Genomic DNA, 20,403 nt, shown 5'->3' on the forward strand with positions numbered 1-20,403 from the left:
ATCAGACTACAAACCACATCTTCTCCCAAATCACAGCCAATAGAAAGCCAACCGACCTCCTTCTGATAAGCCTAAATATTAGAAGTACATGCAACAAGGTGCATGAATTCCATGCCACCACAGACTTCTACTCCCCTGATGTAGTGATCCTTACAGAAAAATTATTAAAACCACACATTACTAATGAGCAAATTCTCCCTATCGGTTACAATATACTAAGAGTAGACCGACTAAACAAAAAAGGAGGTGGTATAGCTATAATATTTAAACAGCATCTAGACATCCAGATCTTAAAGTTAGCAGCTCCCTAAATAGGTAAGGAAGAAATAATATATACCAACCTTAAAATAAACCAAAATAAAACCCTAAACATAATAGGTTGCTACTTCCCACCTGGCCAAAACATCCTTCCACTTGAAAACCTCCTCAGCTGGACTACCCACCACCTACCCCAAGAAACTTTAATTCTAGGAGACTTCAACACTGACTGGCAATCCTGCTCTAGCAACCACCCAACCCATCATGTAAATCTTCATGGCTTCACCCAACTAGTCCAGTCACCTACTAGGATAAATAACCCCAACAAACACACTACCCTTGATTGGATACTAGTCAATAAGAGCCCCCAGTGATATATAGCAGGCTGCCTATCTGACAGCATCAGTGATCACTCCCCAACCTTCCTAAGAAAACACCTTTATAAAGCAAAACCCATTATCTACCATCAAATACACAAAAAAACTAACTTCAAACCTCTCTCATTCAGCTCATCCCTAAAAGACTGCAACTGGCAACCTCTAAAATACCTCAAACTAGATGATGCAGTTGATTACTTTAATAAAACATTCCTAAGCATCCTTAATTACCATGCCCCCATAAGACGTTCCCGAACTAGACCCCAACCATCCTCATGGCTACAAAAAAACACTAAGTCTGAAATGAAAACCAGGGATAAAGCCTAGGACAACTGGCGCAAAACCAAAAACTCCTCTACTAGGCAAAAATACATAGAACTACACAATAGAACCAAAAAGCTTATAAAACAGGACAAAATCCAATATTACCAGTCTGCCCTTACCTACTCCCAGCATAACCCCAAACAATTCTGGTCCTCAATAAACTCCATCCTCCACCCAGGTAAAGTAAGTGCTCCCAATCCTAACTTAACTCACTCCTCCGAAAATATTGCTACCTCTTTCAACAATCACTTCACACAAACCGTACTATCACTAGCTAGACAACACAACCCCCATAAATCCACACCATCAACTACAACTAACAATCTCCCCACTAGCTTCTTTTTCTCTCCTGTTCCTACCTGCAAAATAAAACAACTATTAACTAAACTTAAACCCACCAGATTAGCAGCAGACAACCTCCCAAGTGAATTAACTTCACCTTGCAGCTGACACTCTAGCCTGCCCAGTATCACTCTTGATTAACAGATCTCTGTCAGAAAGTTATGTTCCCGCACTATGGAAAGTCTCACACATAATTAACAGATCTCTGTCACAAAGTTATGTTCCCACACTATGGAAAGTCTCACACATAATTAACAGATCTCTGTCAGAAAGTTATGTTCCCACACTATGGAAAGTCTCACACATAATTCCCCTACACAAAAGAGGCCCCTCCACAGATCTAACCAATTACCATCCCATAGCTATTCTCTCGCCACTCTCCAAAATACTAGAGAGATGCATTCATTCTCAAGTCTCAGACCACCTCCTTGCTAACAACCTCCTCTGCAACACACAACATGGTTTCCGACCTAACCATAGCACCACCACCACCTTACTCTCTTTCTCTAACACTATCCTACAAAATAAAAATGCAGGTTATCTCTCCTTAGCTACCTTCCTAGACCTCTCTAAAGCTTTCGACATGGTCCTACACAAACAACTCATCTCTCTTCTCAATAACCTATCCTTCTCTCAACCAGTCATCAACTGGTTTCAGAATTACCTATCTGACCGCCAACAAGCAGTTGTTTGGCAGGATGACCTATCCCCCCAACTAACAGTCTCCATAGGGGTTCCCCAAAGGTCCATCCTGGGACCCCTACTCTTCTCTATTTCCACCAATAATCTAGCCTCAGCCACAACACATGGCACACTCATACAATACGCAGATGACTCAACCATAATCTGCACAGCCCACTCCCTACACGAACTGCAAAAAGTCACACAGGAAGCATTTTCCTCTGTTGAAACTTGGTTATCCAATGCCCAACTAATACTTAACCCAAACAAAACAAAATTACTAATCTTCCAACCTACCAAACTTACCCTAGACAGCTCTCACTTTAACATCACAGCAAGGAGAACACCACCATCCATCCTACAGAACACACCAAATTACTAGGAGTAGAAATAGACAGTAAACTGAACTTTGACATTCACATTTCTATGACCATTAAAAAGTGCACAAAAAACTAGGAGCATTATGTAGGAATCAGCAACTACTTACCAAAGCAGCTAAAATTTCAGTAGCAAATTCTCATCTTATCTCTACCCTACTCTATGCCTCTCCAATATTTACTAACCTTAGACAATGCAACCTAAATAAACTCGAAACCTGCTACAACAAAATCACCAAATTGGCCACAGGGACTTCCTACCGTACTCACCACTGTCTCTCACTAGCAGAACTGGGCTGGCTAGAGCTCCCCCACCTCCTTCAATGGTACCAACTCGCACTCACCCACAAACTAATAAACCAACCACTAAAAGTCCCATCTCTCCAGAATCTACTCCAACCCTACATAACCAAGAGACCACTAAAATCCAGCCACAAAAAACTACTATAGGTCACAAGAGCCAATAACTATGCTGGAGAAGCATTATTCTCCTGCACTATAGCCAAACTCTGGAACTCCCTCCAGTCCTCAATTGCCTCTGTAACATCTTGCACCCACTTCAAATCATTACTAAAATCACACTTAAAAACTTGCCAGATATGCCCTTGCAACCCCCCCACCCAATACAATCCACTCCACCCACACACAACCTCTCTCGGTCCCCTATCAACAACCTACTCTTAGCAAGCTTGGCTACTCATATTCCCAGCTACCTACCACATAGTACTAACGTCTTGTAGCAACAACTGCTAATGGCTGTTATGTACCTCAAAAACAGATTGTATCAATTGTTCACTGATGAATTTCAACTACATTTGTTACCATGTTTAGCATATGTCACCATATTTTAAAATTGTACTATGTTCTACAGCTGTTTTACATCTATGTTTTATTCTTGTCTTACGTCCTCAGCTGGACTAATGTTTATATTTTAAATGCTATGTTTTTAACTGTATAATGTCAGTAAAACTTAATGGGAGCTTTTCTCCCTGGGCCTCCGCTGAAAATGGACCTGTGTCCAGTCGGACTCTCCCAGTCAAAAAATGTAAATAAATAAATGAATAAATAAATAAATGAATAAATAAAACCAAGTCTTGCCCCCTGGTTGTCAAAACATGCCAAACAAACCCTCTTATCCAGAGAAAAAGCCTGGCAAATTTGGAAAAAATATAGAACCACAGAAAATGAACTAAACTATAAAAAACTTAGAAATGCCGCAAAAAAATTATCATAACTGATAAGAAAACCTACTTCTCCTCTAAACTCTCCTCCCAAAATACTTACTCTAAAATTCTGGAAATCCATATCCTCCCTTGTGAGTCCAGGCAACATTCAAAATACATCACCAGCACCTGAGAAAAACCCTCTCCAGATAGCCCAAATATTCAATAACCCCTTTATTGACACCATCCAAAAACTAATCAAGGACTCACCCTCTAAAACAAATCCCATCTCCAGCATCACCTCTACAGACCCCCTATTCCGCACAAATAATTCACTAGTCAATCCACCTCTCTCACTCCAACCTGTGCCCACATCCCTAGTTCAAAAATTACTAACCAAATTAATACCCTGCTCACTCTCTGCTGATAACTTACCACCAGAATACTTACAGCTAGCAGCCAAGGCTATAGCTTACCCAGTCAGCATTCTTATTAACCGCTATATCAGTGAATCACATGTCCCCCTACTATGGGAAAAATCCATTATTACCCCACTTCACAAAGGAGGTAACACCCATGATCTCTCAAACTATCGGTCCCATTTCCATTCTCTCCCCACTATTAAAAATCTTAGAAAAATGTATTCAGACCCAACAACTCAACCACCTCATCAACAATAACCTCCTATCTCCCACTCAACATGGCTTCTGCCCAGACCATAGTACAACCTCAGCTTTACTCTCCTTTACTGATTGTGAATAAAGCTCTTGATGCTTGTCTACCCTCTTCTGTACTCCTGCTAGATCTATCAAAAGCCTTTGACTCAGTATCTCACCGTAAGCTTCTTCAACAGCTAGAGAAACTTGGTTGCACTCATAGTGTAATAACCTGGTTTTCCCCCTACCTAAACAACAGACAGCAATCAGTTAAATGGCAAAACCAACAATTTGATTACCTAGCAAACAACACATGTATCCCACAAAGATCCATTTTAGGACCACTACTCTTCAATATATTCATCAATGATCTAAATAAAGCCTCCCACCAAAGCATAATAATTCAATATGCAGTTGACTCGACTATCATCTCATCCTCCAATAATTTCTCTAACCTCCAGAAAATTACCAAATATGCCTTCTCATCTATAGAAACTTGGCAGACTGACTCCTAACTAATATTTAACCCAAAAAAAACTTAATTATTATTCTTAGCAAATCCTCCAAATACAGAATTCAAAATTTTCTCCCATAACAAAACTGAACTCAAATAGGCACAATCCGCAAAACTGCTAGGAATTACTACTGACAATAAACTCTCCTTTGAGCAACACATCCTCAACACAGAAAAGAAAACTCATTTCATACTGGGCAAATTATATCGACACAAACTTTACCTTGATAAACAAACCAGGATCAAATTAGCTAACACCCTGCTTATTCCAACCCTCACATTTTCACCAACCTTCATACATCCCTCATTAATAAGCTACAATAATAAGATAGGAAAATTCGCAACAAACTTGTCAAACCGCTCACACCACTGCAGTGCTCTCTTGAACCTATCCTAGCTTGAATTTCACCACTATCTCCAGTTTACTCAGCTAACTACTGCTCATAAATTACTCTTCCAACCCAATAGCTGCCCAGCTATCCAATCCATCTTGCACACATACACCACTACTAGATCCCTCCGCTCTTCAGAGAGAACCCTTCTAAGCATAGCTAAAGTCAACAAAAGAGCAAAACAATGCCTGTATTCATACAACATAGCCAAACTACGGAATACCTTCCCTCTTCCATTACCCAACTAGATTCCCTGAAGTCCTTTAAAGCTGCACTAAAAACCTACTTTTACAAAATCCAAGCTGTACATGTGAAATACAATTTAATCCTCCTTAACCCCATAACTTATTTCAACAAGAATCCTGCCTTCCTAACACCTCTGATTCACAATGTACTCCACTGACTGGAAATACTTTATTATTGTCCATTAATTTCTGCCTATTCTCTATGATATAGCTTACCTGTGATATGATGCTTGTATATTAACTTGTATAGCTTGTATAGCATATGTTCTGCAGTTATGTTGTTCTGTGATATTATTTTTGTTGTAACTGTGGAGTCCTTCTCCCCAGATTGGTATTATTAACTGTACAATATTTTGGTTTGGCTGTTTGTGTGACTGTTGGAGCTTTTCTCCCCGAGCCCCCACTTAAAATGTTTTTTTTGCCCAGTTGGACTTTCCCGGTCAACAAATGTCAATAAATAAATAATAACATAAATATTAAACCTATCATTGTGGCTGATATCTATAAGACATATGTAAGTTCTGGGAGTACTTGCATACTTATTTGGTAACACTGTAGGCCACTCCTAATAGCCTTGCTCTTGGTCAAACTGCCATTTGGATTAATAATAACATTACACAACAAGTTTGGACACCCTTTGTTAAGGGCCTTAAAGTAGCTGAAAAGAAATGGCTGGTCAATGTCAAAACTACCTTATAGCCTGGGAAAAGGGGGAATAGTTGGTAAACCTGTGCCAGCCTTTCCCAGGTGTGTGTGTCTGTATGTGTGTGTGTGTGTGTGTGTGTGTGTGTGTGTGTGTGTGTGTGTGTGTGCGTGTGCATGTGTGTGTGTGTGTGTGTGTGTGTGCGTGTGTGTGTGTGTGCATTTATGAATGTCAAATCTCAGAGAGTGTGTGAGTCAGTTACTTGGGCAGGGACAAGAACCACTGGTTGGACAGAGAGGGTGTTGAAGGTCTTGGCTTGGCCACTCAGCTGAGATCTCATCTCTATAGCTGTGCCAGTGGGGAGTCTTAGTGAGGATTGGGAGAAAGAGTGATAAACCAGTCCCGGACTGACTGTGATCTCTGTGTGCTCTTAAGAGAAATTGTCCTTTATTGTGAGTGTGTATTTGTCATCCTTCCTAGTGTGCACGTCCCCCAATGTTACCTTTGGTGATGATTGAGGGTCCTTGATTACTGGGCCAGTAGTGGGGTGGCACAGCTTCCTCCTTGTCTGCTTTCATAATTCTAATGTTGTCTTTCCTAAGTTCCCCTAATGTTGTTTTTTCTTTGGTGGTCAGATTGTGCCATTTGGTGGGAGGGTTTCTGCTAAAACTATCCATGAGTTCCCTTTCACACACCCTGGAGAACACATTTACTGTACTGTTAAGCACTGGGCTGTATATAATTCTCATTTTCAACATGCCTACATCATTTACTGTGTTTTTATCAACATCTAAGCACTATCCATTTCATCATGCATTAAGACTTTTAAGTTCAGTCTCCTAATGTAGAACTTTAAGTCTAGCACTGTGTCTGTAATGCTACCCCTTTGGGCTGGTATGAAATTAAGTCCTTTTCTAAGCAGATCAGTAGCTCCATCATTGAAATATTTTTAGTCACATTAAACACTGAGAAGCCTAGGATGGGGGAAATCCCCTAGTCTTACCTTTGGTTTCTCCGTCTGCCTTGTAGCCTTCCCCACCTCTCCCTAGGTTTCCCGGGGTTGAGTTGTACCATGTGGCCTACTTAGGAGGATGGGATAAAAAATAATTCTCATGGATATTTGTGTAAGGGTCATTATTAGCAAACTTAATAGTCAGTCAACTAAATGAAGTAGTTAGCAACTTTCTAAGTTTGTCCATTTGATATACATACATCTATATCTATCTATCTATGTATATATATATATATATATATATATATATATATATATATATATATATATATATATATATATATATCTATAGTTCATTTTTTCAGCTATTTGGTCTCCGTATTACAGCTAAAACAGGCATTTCAAATAGTTTCTTGAACAATGATCTGTCAGACACAATGTGCCCTCATTAAGAACTGTTTCTGAATTGTAATGATGGCTTTGAGACCCAAATAATGGTTAAGTCCCTTTATAGACACAGCTACATTATCAACAGCATATTCTGCTATATGACTGGCTATGCTGACATATATGTCCTGTGCTCCAAATAAATTCAGACATGACCTGGAAATGGATAATCTGCCATTGCTTCTTCTTTTGGCTTCCTTTTTTTGTTATGCATTACAAATGGCACATGCTCTCTTCTTTTTCTGGATGTATTGGCCAATATATTATTTTTCTTCCTGTCTATTTTTTTCTTTTTTTCACTTCAGTCACCACATATCTGAATGTGTGTCTAATCAAGCATTGTTTTGGAAATAAAGCCTTTCTAAATACTTTTTTTTATTCCTTGAAGGGAAATTCCAACTGGATTTTTTTTCTTAATGTCAAGTTTTGCTCTGGACCTCCTTTGAGTGCAGCATCTTTCAGCAATATATTTCTAAGTTTTCAGTGTGAATACAGGTCTGAAGTTTGTTTTCTTTTTCTTCCATCATCAGCAAATTAACATTTCTGAAGGAATCCATCCATTTTTTTGAAGTTGCATACACTTTGTAAAAAGCATTGAACAAAAGTTCAAGAAATGGAAACAGTTCAATAATCTTCATGCCATAATTCTTATGCATAAGGTAATAATAATAAAGGTTGTCCAGTACTCCTCTGCAAGACATGTTAGTCATTTTTTGAATGTTGTGTGACCATTACATTTGGTCTAATCCCCAAACTGTAAGATTTTTTGCTTTGTTTAGGGAAACTGGGGGCCTTAGAGGAGGTCGTGGTTTTAAGTAGTAACCCTCAGCAAGCTTGATTGGGTGCCTTTCAGGAAGACATTGTTTTGGGTGCCGGAGTGCAGGTCGAGGTGCTTTTTGACATTTGTTCTCAGCAATCAATCTCTCTTGGTAATATTTTTGTACCCATGGCTGTTTCAGTATCATCTGGGATGTGATGCGTTTTGAAACATCAGTGAGTAACTTTGCAATGAGTGCCTAAAAATGAAAAACATTACAAAATGTTATACCTTAGTTGACATTTCATTGTTTCCTTTTAAATGTTGAATATTTAAACACTGTGCTTTTCTTCAGCTTTACTATAGATTTTACAGTGGTTACGGAGACGTTTTACCACATTTGAACATTGATTGCCTCAGATCAGTAGGACTTTATCTGTGTTGTGCTGCAGGATGTTTCTTGAGTTTGGGGGGATGACACTGGGCTAGCTGCTCTGTCATGGCTCCTTAAAACTTCTTACAGCATAGTACAGCTTTACTTATATTTGGCACTTGTGAGTTAACCTGACTGGTTTGACTTGCTTTGATGTGCTACCACTTGGAAGAAAGTTAACTTCTGCATTCATTATGATGGAAAAACAGAAACACTACTGCAGCCTGTATACTGTGTGTAATAGTTTAAAAAAATGTGCACCAACACAAAGCAATCAGTCACAAAACAAAGGACTTAGTTGTTTAGTGATTTATCTTTTAATTCAGGGCTTCATTAGAAAGCAAAACCTAAAAGCTGCTAGTTTTTACTCATAAACAAAACCTGAACAATAGGCTAAGCTTGTCCATTTACATGCAACCAACATTTCTTCTCTCTGCATTTTAGCTATAAATACTAATTTGAAACCAAGCAGCTTTAGTAACAGTCAACAGTTTTGAATGAAATCTAAATTCTTGGCCATAGAATTATGATCCCAGAGAGCTTAAGAACTTAGTTTTATTCCCAAAGCATACAGATTAGGTTGCAAGTAGAAGATGTACTCAAAATTTCTATAATGGTGGCAATGAAAAATGTTGGCAGAAACCAGTCAGTTGTCTGAGCTCAATATCATCAGTGCTGTGTAAGATGACAGCTAAGTTTAAAGCATATTGGAAAAAAAATGTTAGTTCTGTACAGATTTGTCATCTTTGTAGTTCACGTGACAATTCCCAAATTCACAGCAGCTTCAGGGTCTCACTTGTAACAAAAATAAAAGAGAAGCAGCTTGTCCAACGAAGCAATAAAGCCAAGAACAGTACGATTTGGAAAAACACTCCGGGCAGCTCGATACACTTAACTCAGCTTTAATCCACAAAAAACATTAACGCTCAACAGTACGTTTTTGTTTCCAAAAGAACTTCTTCAGATGTGGGCTGTGTTGTAACATAAAGCCTTTTATACTTAAAGGTTCTGACACCAGTCATTGGTCTCAGTGAGGTCTTTCTGTAGGATGTCAACATCACTTGGGGAGTTAATAATAGCTTCCAACCTGCAATCGTCTGCGAACTTTGTCAGCCAGAGTCCCTTCGTGTTGGCCTGGACTTCAGAGAAGTAGATACCAAACAGGAGAAGACCCAGGACTGAACCCTGTGGGACTCCACTCATGACAGATTGGCAGTCTGACTTGGAGTCAGCTACTTTCACACTGTGGGTTCTATCTGTGAGCCAGTTTACAACCCACCTAGTGATATAGGGGTTGATGCCTAGTTTAGTGAGTTTTTCTATGATTCCTGAGTGGGGAATGGTATCAAAGGCCTTGGCCAGATCAAGGTAGGCTATATGAACCACCTTGCCTTCATCCACAGGTCTGGTGACTGACTCAACAAAGTCAACCAGGTTGAGCAGGCATGATCTACCCTTCACAAATCCAAACTGTGTGGGCTCCAGAGTTTGGAGCTTCCCTATAGCCTTGTTTATTAGGTTCATGATGATGCGTTCCATAACTTAGCATATCAGACTCATCAGGCTAATGGGGCAATAGTTCCTGGGGTCTCTAGTCACTCCTCCTTTGTGGAGAGGGATGACTGTAGCAGTGCGCCATTCGTTAGGGACAAAGCCTGAGGTGAGACTGTGATTGAACAGGGTACACAGGTGAGGTGCCAGTTCACTCTGTAGTTCATGAAGAACACAGCCAGGGATATTGTCAGGTCCCATAGAAACTGTATTCTTGGCATTGGACAGTGCTGTTTTAACCTGTGCAGCAGTAATACTGGGTGCCTGACAATCTACTGGTATTGTGATTGGTCCTTTGGTGGGGGAGAGAGGGATAAAGCTGGAACTGAATCTGTCAGCCAGTATATTGGCAATATCTGTTGGCTCGGTATAGGAGGTACCATTGTGCAGTAGCTCAGGGCAAACATGGGTATTGCCTTAGAGATTATTTACATAACTATAGAGGGCCTTGTGGTTGTCTTTACTATCTGCTGCAATTCTGTTTTCATATCTAGCTTTAGAGGATTTGATGAGGGATCTCAACTTTTTGTTGAGGCTGATAAGGGAGTTTTTCCAGTCTTGGGACTTCACCTTATTGTGCATCAGTTTCCTCCTTCTCTTGTAGAGTTTGTTTATGTCAGGGGACCACCAGATTGACTTCCTTGTTTTTGCAGGAGAACATCTTGGTTCTGCTAGGTATGGTGAGATCAATGCATTTGTGTACGTGTTAGTACAGTGCACTGGTGTATGATTCGGCGGTCATGCAACTATTCTCCATTTGCATGGGTGCCATGAAGTTAGCCACCTCTGTTTTTAGGAGACCAAAGTTAGCTTTAGCGAAGTTATTCATGGTGGTTACCTTTGCAGGGGGGGGTGGATGTGGATTTCCAAGATGATTAGTTTGTGGTCGGATCTAACCAGGGAGGAGTTGACTATTGGTGTAGAGCAATGGTCACCCGTGTTAGTAATGACTAGGTCAAGGATGTTGCTACCTCTAGTGGAGTTAAGAACGAGCTGGTCCAGGGCATTGCAATTAATGAATTCTAGGAAACATTGGGCAATTGTATTGGTACATGAGTAAGTTTCCCAGTTAATGTAAGGGTAGTTGAAGTCACCCAGTATGAGAGTGTTAGGTCTTACCCTAATATTCTTCAGGGTGCTTAGGAACATGGAGTGTGAGTCTTGGGACATGGCTGGTGACCTATAGCAGGTGACGACCTGAATAGCTGTCTTACCCAATGTTAGCTGCATCTGAAGTATCTTTGATGCATTATGTTGGGCTACAAATCTGGAGGTGTGTGCATCCTTTATGAATATGGAAACACCACCACCTTTGGAGCTTTGGTCCAAGTTCTGGGGCCGAAAGGTGTGGAAAGAGTTATAGTTTGGTAGTGCAGGGGTGCTTTCTGCTGCCTTGATCCAGGTCTCTGTTACAGCACAAATGTCAATGTTCTCCATTTTAATGAGTGCTTCGAGTGAGTACATTTTGAGATTTAGACTTCTAGCGTTGAGCAACATGACCCTCAGATTGCATTTGTTTGTAGCTGTTACAGTGGTAATTTCGTCTTTGGTACACCACCTAAAAAGGGCACTATAGGATTGGCAAGAGCCTTGGCCAGTATCCAGAAGCCCAGGGGTGACAGATGCAGGCCATCTCTTACAAAGCATCAAGGTCTGTCAATCATGTCATCCCAGGCAGACAGATACTGGATCCCCTTAGAATGACACCAGAAACTTAGGCAATTGTTGAAATCAATCATTTTCTGCTTGTAATGTGGTATCATTCTGGGTGACGGTAGAAGGCTGCTCAGGGCTAGGGTCATACTCACCTGGGCTACATAATCTGAGAGCTCCTCCATGTTTCTTTTCATGTAGTCCAGGGAGTTACATCTCAGGTCATTCACACCCACATGTACAATGACAGAGTCATATTTGTACCTGTTGTTGAGGGACCTGAGTGCATGCTTTGTGTGGTGGAGCCTGACACCTGACAGGCAGCTGACTGTTACTTTCTCCTTATTCAACCTAGTGAGTGGGACAGCAGTGTGCTTCACTATCAAGTCACCTATGACTAGTGTGTTGGACATGCTGTTTTGCCTTAGGAGCTTTGGTTGAATGGCACACTGTTTAGGAGAGTTACATGTCTCATGATTAGTGTTGTGGTGGTCAAGTGTGTTTCTGCCTTGGAGGTCTCTGCTGTTTTGGTAGATTTTTATTGACAGCCTCTGTGAAGGTCAGTGGGTGGTCTGTGTTTTTAAGTGAAGGCAGCGCTGGTGTGTGTTCTGGAGGGCTATGTGTTGCATGTGGTATGGTGCCCTTCTCCTATTGGCCAGCTATTCTGGTCTTGGCTGGAGAGTGCGTGCCTTCCAGTTTAGATATATAAGTGCATCTCTCACAAGCCTGAGTGTTGGGAGTTAAGAGGAGATGGTTGTCAGTGTATATGAGGAAGTTGCTACATTGCCTCAGGATGCCCAAGTTCACCAGATTAATAGGAGAAAGCAAAGAGAACTGACCTTTACACATCCCTGGAGTGGTGGGCATTAATAATAAGTACTGGAGCTGTTTTCTTGTAGAACATTTAGTGCTGGAAGCAATTTTGTGTACTACAATAATTGCTACAATATGTCTGATAAAGTGCTAGAACAGGCTAGAGAATGGTGAGGATGCAGGGAGTAGAGGTGGTGAAGGTGGATGAGTTTAAATACTTAGGATCAGCAGTTCAGAGTAATGGTGAGTGTGGAAGATAGGTGAAGAGAGTACAAGCAGGGATGGAGTGGGTGGAGAAGAAAGTCAGGAGTGATTTGTGACAGTAAGAGTGAAAGGGAAGGTCTACAAGAGGGTAGTGAGACCAGCTATGTTATATGGGTTGGAGACAGTGGTATTGACAAAAAGGTAGGAGTCTGAACGGGATGTGGCAGAGTTGAAGATGTTAAGATTTGCACTGGGTGTGATGAGGGTGGACAAGATTAGGCATAAGTATATTAGAGGGTCAGCCCAGGTTGGAAGGTTTGGAGACAAAGCCAGAGAGGCAAGATTACGTTGGTTTGGAGCTGAGTAGGGGTGCAGAGTAAATTGGGAAAAAGATGCTAAGGATGAAGCTGCCAGGTAACAGGAAAAGAGGAAGGCCTAAGATAAGGTTTATGGATGTGGTGAGAGAGAACATGCAGGTGGTTGGTGTGACAGAGTAAGATGCAGATGACAGGAAGAAATGGAAACAGATGATCTGCTGTGGCGACCCCTAATAGGAGCAGCCGAAAGAAGAAGAAGAAGAAAGTGCTAGACTAATAAGCTAGTAAAAGTGCAGGTGAGGAAAGAACTAGCAGATCTGAGGGAAAAAATTGAAGAGCAGACTTTTTGGCACCACTCAGAAGCTTACAAACAGTCCTAGATACAGCAAATCTGCATCTGGACTAGTCTAGTTACAGGAAAGTTGGGAAACAAGTGCAAATGCAAGCTTTTAAACCAGAAAGTTGAAAGAGATGGAAAAAACTGCCCAAACGGTCAATAAACTACAATTTATGGGCCAGAAACCACTCCTCTTGTGGTAGAAAAGACTACCTAGTGCTTACACTCGCCACTGATAAGCTAGAAGGCTTCCCTCCAACACCGAAAGGCTTGGGGGCTCAGAAGCTTACATACAGTCCTGGATACAGCAAATCTGTATCTGGGCTAGACTAGTTACAGAAAAGGTGAGAAGCAAATGCAAATGTGGGCTTTTAAATCTGAAAGTTGAAAGAGATGGAAAAAACTGGCCAAACAGTCAATAAACTACAATTTATGGGCCAGAAACCACTCCTCTTATGGTAGATAGGCTACCTAGTGCTTAGCACTCTGACTGATAAGCTAGGAGGCTTCCCTCCAACACAGAAAGGCTTTGGGGACTCAGATGCTTACAAACAGCCCTAGATACAGCAAATCTGTATCTGGACTAGACTAGCTACAGGAAAGGTGGGAAACAAGTGCAAACACAGGCTTTTAAATCAGAAAGTTGAAAGAGATGGAAAAAAATGCCCAAACGGCCAATAAACTACAATTTCTGGGCCAGAAACCACTCCTCTTGTAGTAGAAAAGACTACCTAGTGCTTACGACTTCCACTGATAAGCTAGAAGGCTTCCCTCCAACACAGAATGGCTTAGGGGCTCAGAAGCTTACAAACAGTCCTGGATATAGCAAATCTGTATCTGGACTATACTAGTTACAAGAAAGGTGGAAAACAAGTGCAAATGTGGGATTTTGAACCAGAAAGTTGAAAGAGAATGAAAAAAACTGCCAAACGGCCAATAAACTGTAATTTCTGGGCCAGAAACCACTCCTCTTTTGGTAGAAAAGGCTACCTAGTGCTTTCCACTCCCACTGATAAGCTAGAAGGATTCCCTCCAACACAGAAAAGCTTAGGGGGGCTCAGAAGCTTACAAACAGTCTTGGATACATCAAATCTGTATCTGGACTAGACTAGTTACAAGAAAGGTAGGAAACAAGTGCAAATGTGGGCTTTTAAACCAGAAAGTTGAAAGAGAAGGAAAAACTGTCCAAATGGCCAATAAACTACAATTTTGGGGCCAGAAACCCCTCCTCTTGTGGAAGGTAGACTACCTAATGCTTACCACTCCCACTGATAAGCTAAAACGCTTCCCTCCAACACAGCAAGGCTTGGGGGCTCAGAAACATACAGACATTCCTGGATACAGCAAATCTGTATATGGACTAGACTAGTTACAGAAAAGGCAGGAAACAAGCACAAATGTGGGCTTTTAAACCAGAAAGTTGAAAGAGATAGAAAAAAAGGGTCTATAGTACTAGAACGAATGGTTAAATGTTCAAATCTGTAAAGGTCGACCTTTACAGATCGAACACTTAAATGTTCGAAATAGTAAAAAAGTATATAAAAAAACAAACAAACATGTAGAACGGGTTTAGGCAGGGGGCAAGCCCCCTTGCACCCCCTCACACCCCCTGCTACTTAAATATATCAACTCTGAGATCGCACTTCAGTGAACTACCCATGCGGAAATGGGATATTTCCCACTCCCTACACTGTAGCGTGATCTTGGAGTTGGTATGTTAAAGTAGGGGGGGGTGTAGGGGGTGCAGGGAGGTGCAGCCCCCCTGCTTAAACCCTTTAGTTTTTTTTTCTATTGTGTATTTTTTTTTAATTTTTATAAAATTTCAATCGCTTAACTATTCGATCTCTAAAGGTCAACCTTTAGAGATTCGAACATTTAAGCGGTCAAGCATCTAATATAGACCCAAAAAAGCTGCCCAAACGGCCAATAAACTACAATTTCTGGGCCAGAAACCACTCCTCTTGTGGTAGATAGGCTACCTAGTGCTTAACACTCCCACTGATAAGCTAGAAGGCCTCCCACCAACACAGAAAGGCTTGGGGGGCTCAGAAGCTTACGAACAGTCCTGGATACAGCACACCTTTATCTGGACTGGACTAGTTACAGGAAAGGCAGGAAACAAGTGCAAATGCAGGCTTTTAAACCAGAAAGTTGAAAGAAATAGAAAAACTTCCCAAAGAGCCTATAAACTACAATTTCTGGGCCAGAAACCACTCCTTTTGTGGTAGATACACTACCTAGTGCTTACCACTCCCACTGATAAGCTAGAAGGCTTCCCTCCAACAGAGAAAGGCTTGGGGGGCTCAGAAGCTTGCAAACAGTCCTGGATACTGCAAATCTGTATCTGGACTAGACTAGTTACAGGAAAGGCAGGAAACAAGCTTAGATTTTTTTTTTACAGAAAAGCAGCTAAAACAGCACTAAAATAATTCAAGTACAGTGCAAGCTAGCACACTTGCATGTGTAGCAATATTAAAGCAAATCTAGTTTAAATAAATGCAATTTATTCAAACTGTATTCTGAAGTGAATTAAATTATTGTTTTATCCAGCTCTGAGCAGTTAAAATGTGCCAAGAAGTACACTCAGTCAGAACACACAAGGAGATTCTAGCAAAGTTTTTTTTTTTTTTTTTTGTAAAGTGGAAAGAGAGAAAGTAGGAACAAAAGATAATTTAAGGTTAAGAACCTAAGTGAGTTGGCCTTCTCAAATGTTCTCTCTGTATTAGGCAGAATGAGCTAATGACACTAGACTGGGATGAGTGTCCCAGATCAAATTTACAGTAAGGGCAGGCAACAGGAATGCCACAAAGTAAGCTATGAAACCAGCTGAACAGGATCTAGACAGTGACCAGAAATATCAAGCAAATAATAACAGCACTACAGTTTTGCTAACTATCAGTAAAACAGAAAACAAAATACAGACACCAAGAAAAGCAATCTCAAGCAAATTAATAAATGCAGCAGTTTAGTTGACTATCACTGATAACAGATTAAGTGCCCAAAATATACTTATAGGCTTTCTGTATCCAGATGTCTATTGAATCAGTCACAGCTAGGCCATAAAGAGCAACTAGATACTGATACTGTCTCACAGAATTGTAACTCCTTATACAGTAGTATAAAGGAAAACTTAAGAGCCTCAGGCAATCAGATAACACAAAAAGCTATGCCTCACGCCTTGGAAGGCTGGCTTCAATAAAAGGTAGACAACTCCCGCTACAAAACCTATTCAGACTCCTGATATATATGGACTAGCTAAGATCAATAAGAGCTTAACTCCCAGTAAGACCTATTGTTATAGTGGAAGCTTCAACAGCAGAATTACTTGTTAGTTTTATTGAATTCAAATTAAAAAGAAAACTAGAAGCTTTTATCACATATTGAAAGATCCGTTGCAATGTTTACATGAATTCAAAAAGTGGACTTATTTATGAATGCCATCTTAGTGACTATTCACAATCTACAAATTTTGAGAGGTTTGTGATTTTAACTAACAGCAACAATGTGCATGACTTCAAAAAATAAATCCATACTAATTGCAGAATAATTTATCATTCTTAGAAGAATAGAAAGACATTAGGTTTCTCCCCTAAATTAATTTATAAGAGAAGGGTGAATATCAGAAACATACTGGAACATAACACTGAGACCAGTTTAAAAACTAGCACAGAGCAGGGCAGAACCAGTAAATCTGTACACTGCAGGTTATATAATTTTATTAATGTCAACAGGCACTGTGAAATATTGAAACATCATATGTTAACATTTAGACATGTCCGGGTAAATTGTGAGACTACAACAGTGGTTTATTTACCTAATTGCTCATCCTATGACCAATTCTACATTGGGAAAGCTGAATGCAGCATAAGGAAGGAATATATATGCATGTTTACAACATCAGATAGGGTCCCACTGGCAACACATTAACTAAACAATGTCGGTTGCTTCAAAAGGTTTGCTAAGTTCACTTTCTTGGTGCTACAAAATCTAACATGACTTCAGGAGGCCGAATAGGTAAAGTTTTTTTTCCAATATCATGATTTACTGGTAGCTCATACTTAGAAGAACAAAGGAAAACAGGAGGAGAAAAGAGACAATAATAACTTACCTTGCAGTCGTGTGTAATAGTCTTTCCAGATGGAAACTTGAGTTTCTTATGCATTTTCTTATAAAGCTTCACCACATCTTGGTCTGGAAATGGCAGTTTTCCGGTTATGAAATGATATAGGATAACTCCCATGCTCCACACATCAAAAAGAAAGGGGCTATAATCCTCTCCTCGCAAAAGTTCTGGTGGCTGATATGCAAGCGTTCCACAGCATGTGCTAGTAAGATTCTGAGGTTCAACTGATGTGGCAAACCCAAAATCAGCAACTTTTAAATTTCCTTCTTTGTCGATTAGCAGATTTTCTAACTTCAGATCTCTGCAAAATAAAAAAAAATGCAAAAATAACTAACTAAAAAAACAAAATAAAAATCAACTGACAGGTAATGTTTTCTTTGACTATCAGTAGAAGATGTTAATGAGAGTTATAAACATATTCTGGTGTGTAAGTGTTACTTGAAACTGTTAAGTGTCAGTCGTCTGAAATAAATTGTTATACAATAATAATTAAGCTCTTCCAGTTTAGCTTTATGCTAATGTCTGTCTGTATACCATTCTCTAAGTTACAGTATTAGTATTGCTCTCTATCTTTCATGTGGATACAAGGATTCAGTAGTTAAGTGCAGTATATATCTTCATAAGTCATGAAGGTAATTAGATGGGGTGATTAATATATTTTTGAAAAAGACATAATCATTTAAATACTAAGAACCAGATTCCAAAAGAGTTGCTTTTAGTGCAAGTCTAGAATCAAACTGCAAACAAACTACTGAAAAACAACAAAAAGTAGGCAGGCAACAGTAATTCTTAAACTTTTATGGTTAATGCTTTTGTCAAGTATTCTTACACTCAACTTCATCAGACTTTAGTTAAAAGAATGGTAGCCATATTTAAAACCAAATTCATAGTTACATGATCAGTCACCTCACATGACACCATGTCACCTGATACAATTCTCTATTCTATAACACATGTACCTAAACATTGTATAAACAGTTGTGTAAAAATATATATACGCTTTCCTATTGACTTAATACTCAAATTCATATGTACATATACAAAGAATACATAAATATACATGATAAAGCCAGCTAAAAAATCCAAAAAAACAATATTTGTTATTATGTACATAAAAATTGTTACATGTCACTAATCAACCTGAATAAATTTCAGTTGAATGTCATAAATGCATGTACTTGTGCATGAGGGGGGGGCGGGTAGTTTATGTGTACATAACAAATGCAAAGAGTGCCCCAAATTATATGTCTATTCACCTGAGTATTAGCCTTGTGTTAACGTTTTAAACTCCTCAGTTTCAAGACACATGCCAAAGAGCATACACCGTTCAACTCTGATGTCACATAGGCCCTGGTTCTAAGCTGCCAAATCAGCTCCTTCACCTCTGGTTTTAAGCCTAATGGACTACCCCTGATGTCAAATTCAATTTGGTCGATCACGCTGAATGGGAAGGAATGACCAGGGTTTTATAGCATATGTTTTGCGAGAGTATATATATATTTTTTGCACAACTGTTTATACAATTTTTAGGTACATGTGTTATAGAAACGAGAATTGTATCAGGTGACATGGTGTCATGTGAGGTGACTGATCATGTGACTATGAATCTGGTTTTAAATATGGCTACCATTCTTTTAACTAATTTCTGATGAAGTTGAGTGTAAGAATACTTGACGAAAGCGCTATTACTGTTGCCTGCCTATTTTTTGTTTTTTAGTGCAAGTCTGCCTGGTTATGAAAGACTTGCTATCAGTGTAAGTGACTTAATTTGGTGTAAGGCCTGTCTACAGATTGACTTACTATGGGGACCACATTCCAAAACACCTGATCTAAATCTACCCTCCATGTCAGTGGTCACTTACACAGAGATCAAGCCTTTTGGAATGAGGGCCTAAATATATCACTGCTACTGGTTTCACTGTGTATGATATAACATACTGAATATCTTCTTCTTTCGGCTGCTCCCAATAGGGGTCGCCACAGCGGATCAATTGTTTCCATTTCTTCCTGTCCTCTGCATCTTGCTCTGTCACACCAACCACCTGCATGTCCTCTCTTACCACATCCATAAACCTTATCTTAGGCCTTCCTCTTTTCCTGTTACCTGGCAGCTTCATCCTTAGCATCTTTTTCCCAATATACTCTGCATCTCTCCTCAGCACATGTCCAAACCAACATAATCTTGCCTCTGGTTTTGTCAACAAACCTTCCAACCTTGGCTGACCCTCTAATATACTTATTCCTAATCCTGTCCATCCTCGTCACACCCAGTGCAAATCTTAACATCTTCAACTCTGCCACATCAAGCTCTGACTCTTGCCTTTTTGTCATGGCCACTGTCTCCAACTTATATCACATAGCTGGTCTCACTACCCTCTTGTAGACCTTCTCTTTTACTCTTACTGGTACTCGTCTGTGACAAATCACTCCTGACACTCTTCTCCACCCACTCCATCCTGCCTGTACTCTCTTATTCACCTCTCTTCCACACTCACCATTACTCTGAACTGTTATTCTCAAGTATTTAAACTCATCCACCTTCACTACCTTTACTCCCTGCATCCTCACCATTCCTCTATCCTCCCTCTCATTCACACACACATATTCTGTCTTAGTCCTGCTGACCTTCATTAGTCTTCTCGCTAGAGCATATCTCCACCTCTCCAGGGTCTCCTCCACCTGTTCCCTACTCTCACTATAGATCACAATGTCATCTGCAAACATCATTGTCCATGGGGACTCCTGTCTGATCTTGTCTGTCAACCTGTCCATTACCATTGTAAATAAAAAATGGCTCAGAGTTGATCCTTGATGCAATCCCACCTCCACCTTAAATGCATCCGT

The 20,403-nt window shown here is 40.1% G+C and overlaps 1 protein-coding gene across 1 annotated transcript in view; it reads right to left on the reverse strand.

Annotated features, from left to right (window-relative positions):
- Window positions 1-20,403, reverse strand: part of LOC122816291 (testis-specific serine/threonine-protein kinase 4-like) — a 73,390-nt gene that overhangs the window by 34,397 nt on the left and 18,590 nt on the right. The window contains exon 3 of the mRNA XM_044089026.1: window positions 17,545-17,860. Coding sequence (XP_043944961.1) covers window positions 17,545-17,860 — 316 coding nt within the window. The remainder of the gene's footprint in view (window positions 1-17,544; window positions 17,861-20,403) is intronic.

This window comes from Protopterus annectens, chromosome 12.part0 (genome assembly GCF_019279795.1).
Source record: "Protopterus annectens isolate FY-2018-M chromosome 12.part0, PAN1.0, whole genome shotgun sequence".
NCBI lineage: Eukaryota > Metazoa > Chordata > Ceratodontiformes > Protopteridae > Protopterus > Protopterus annectens.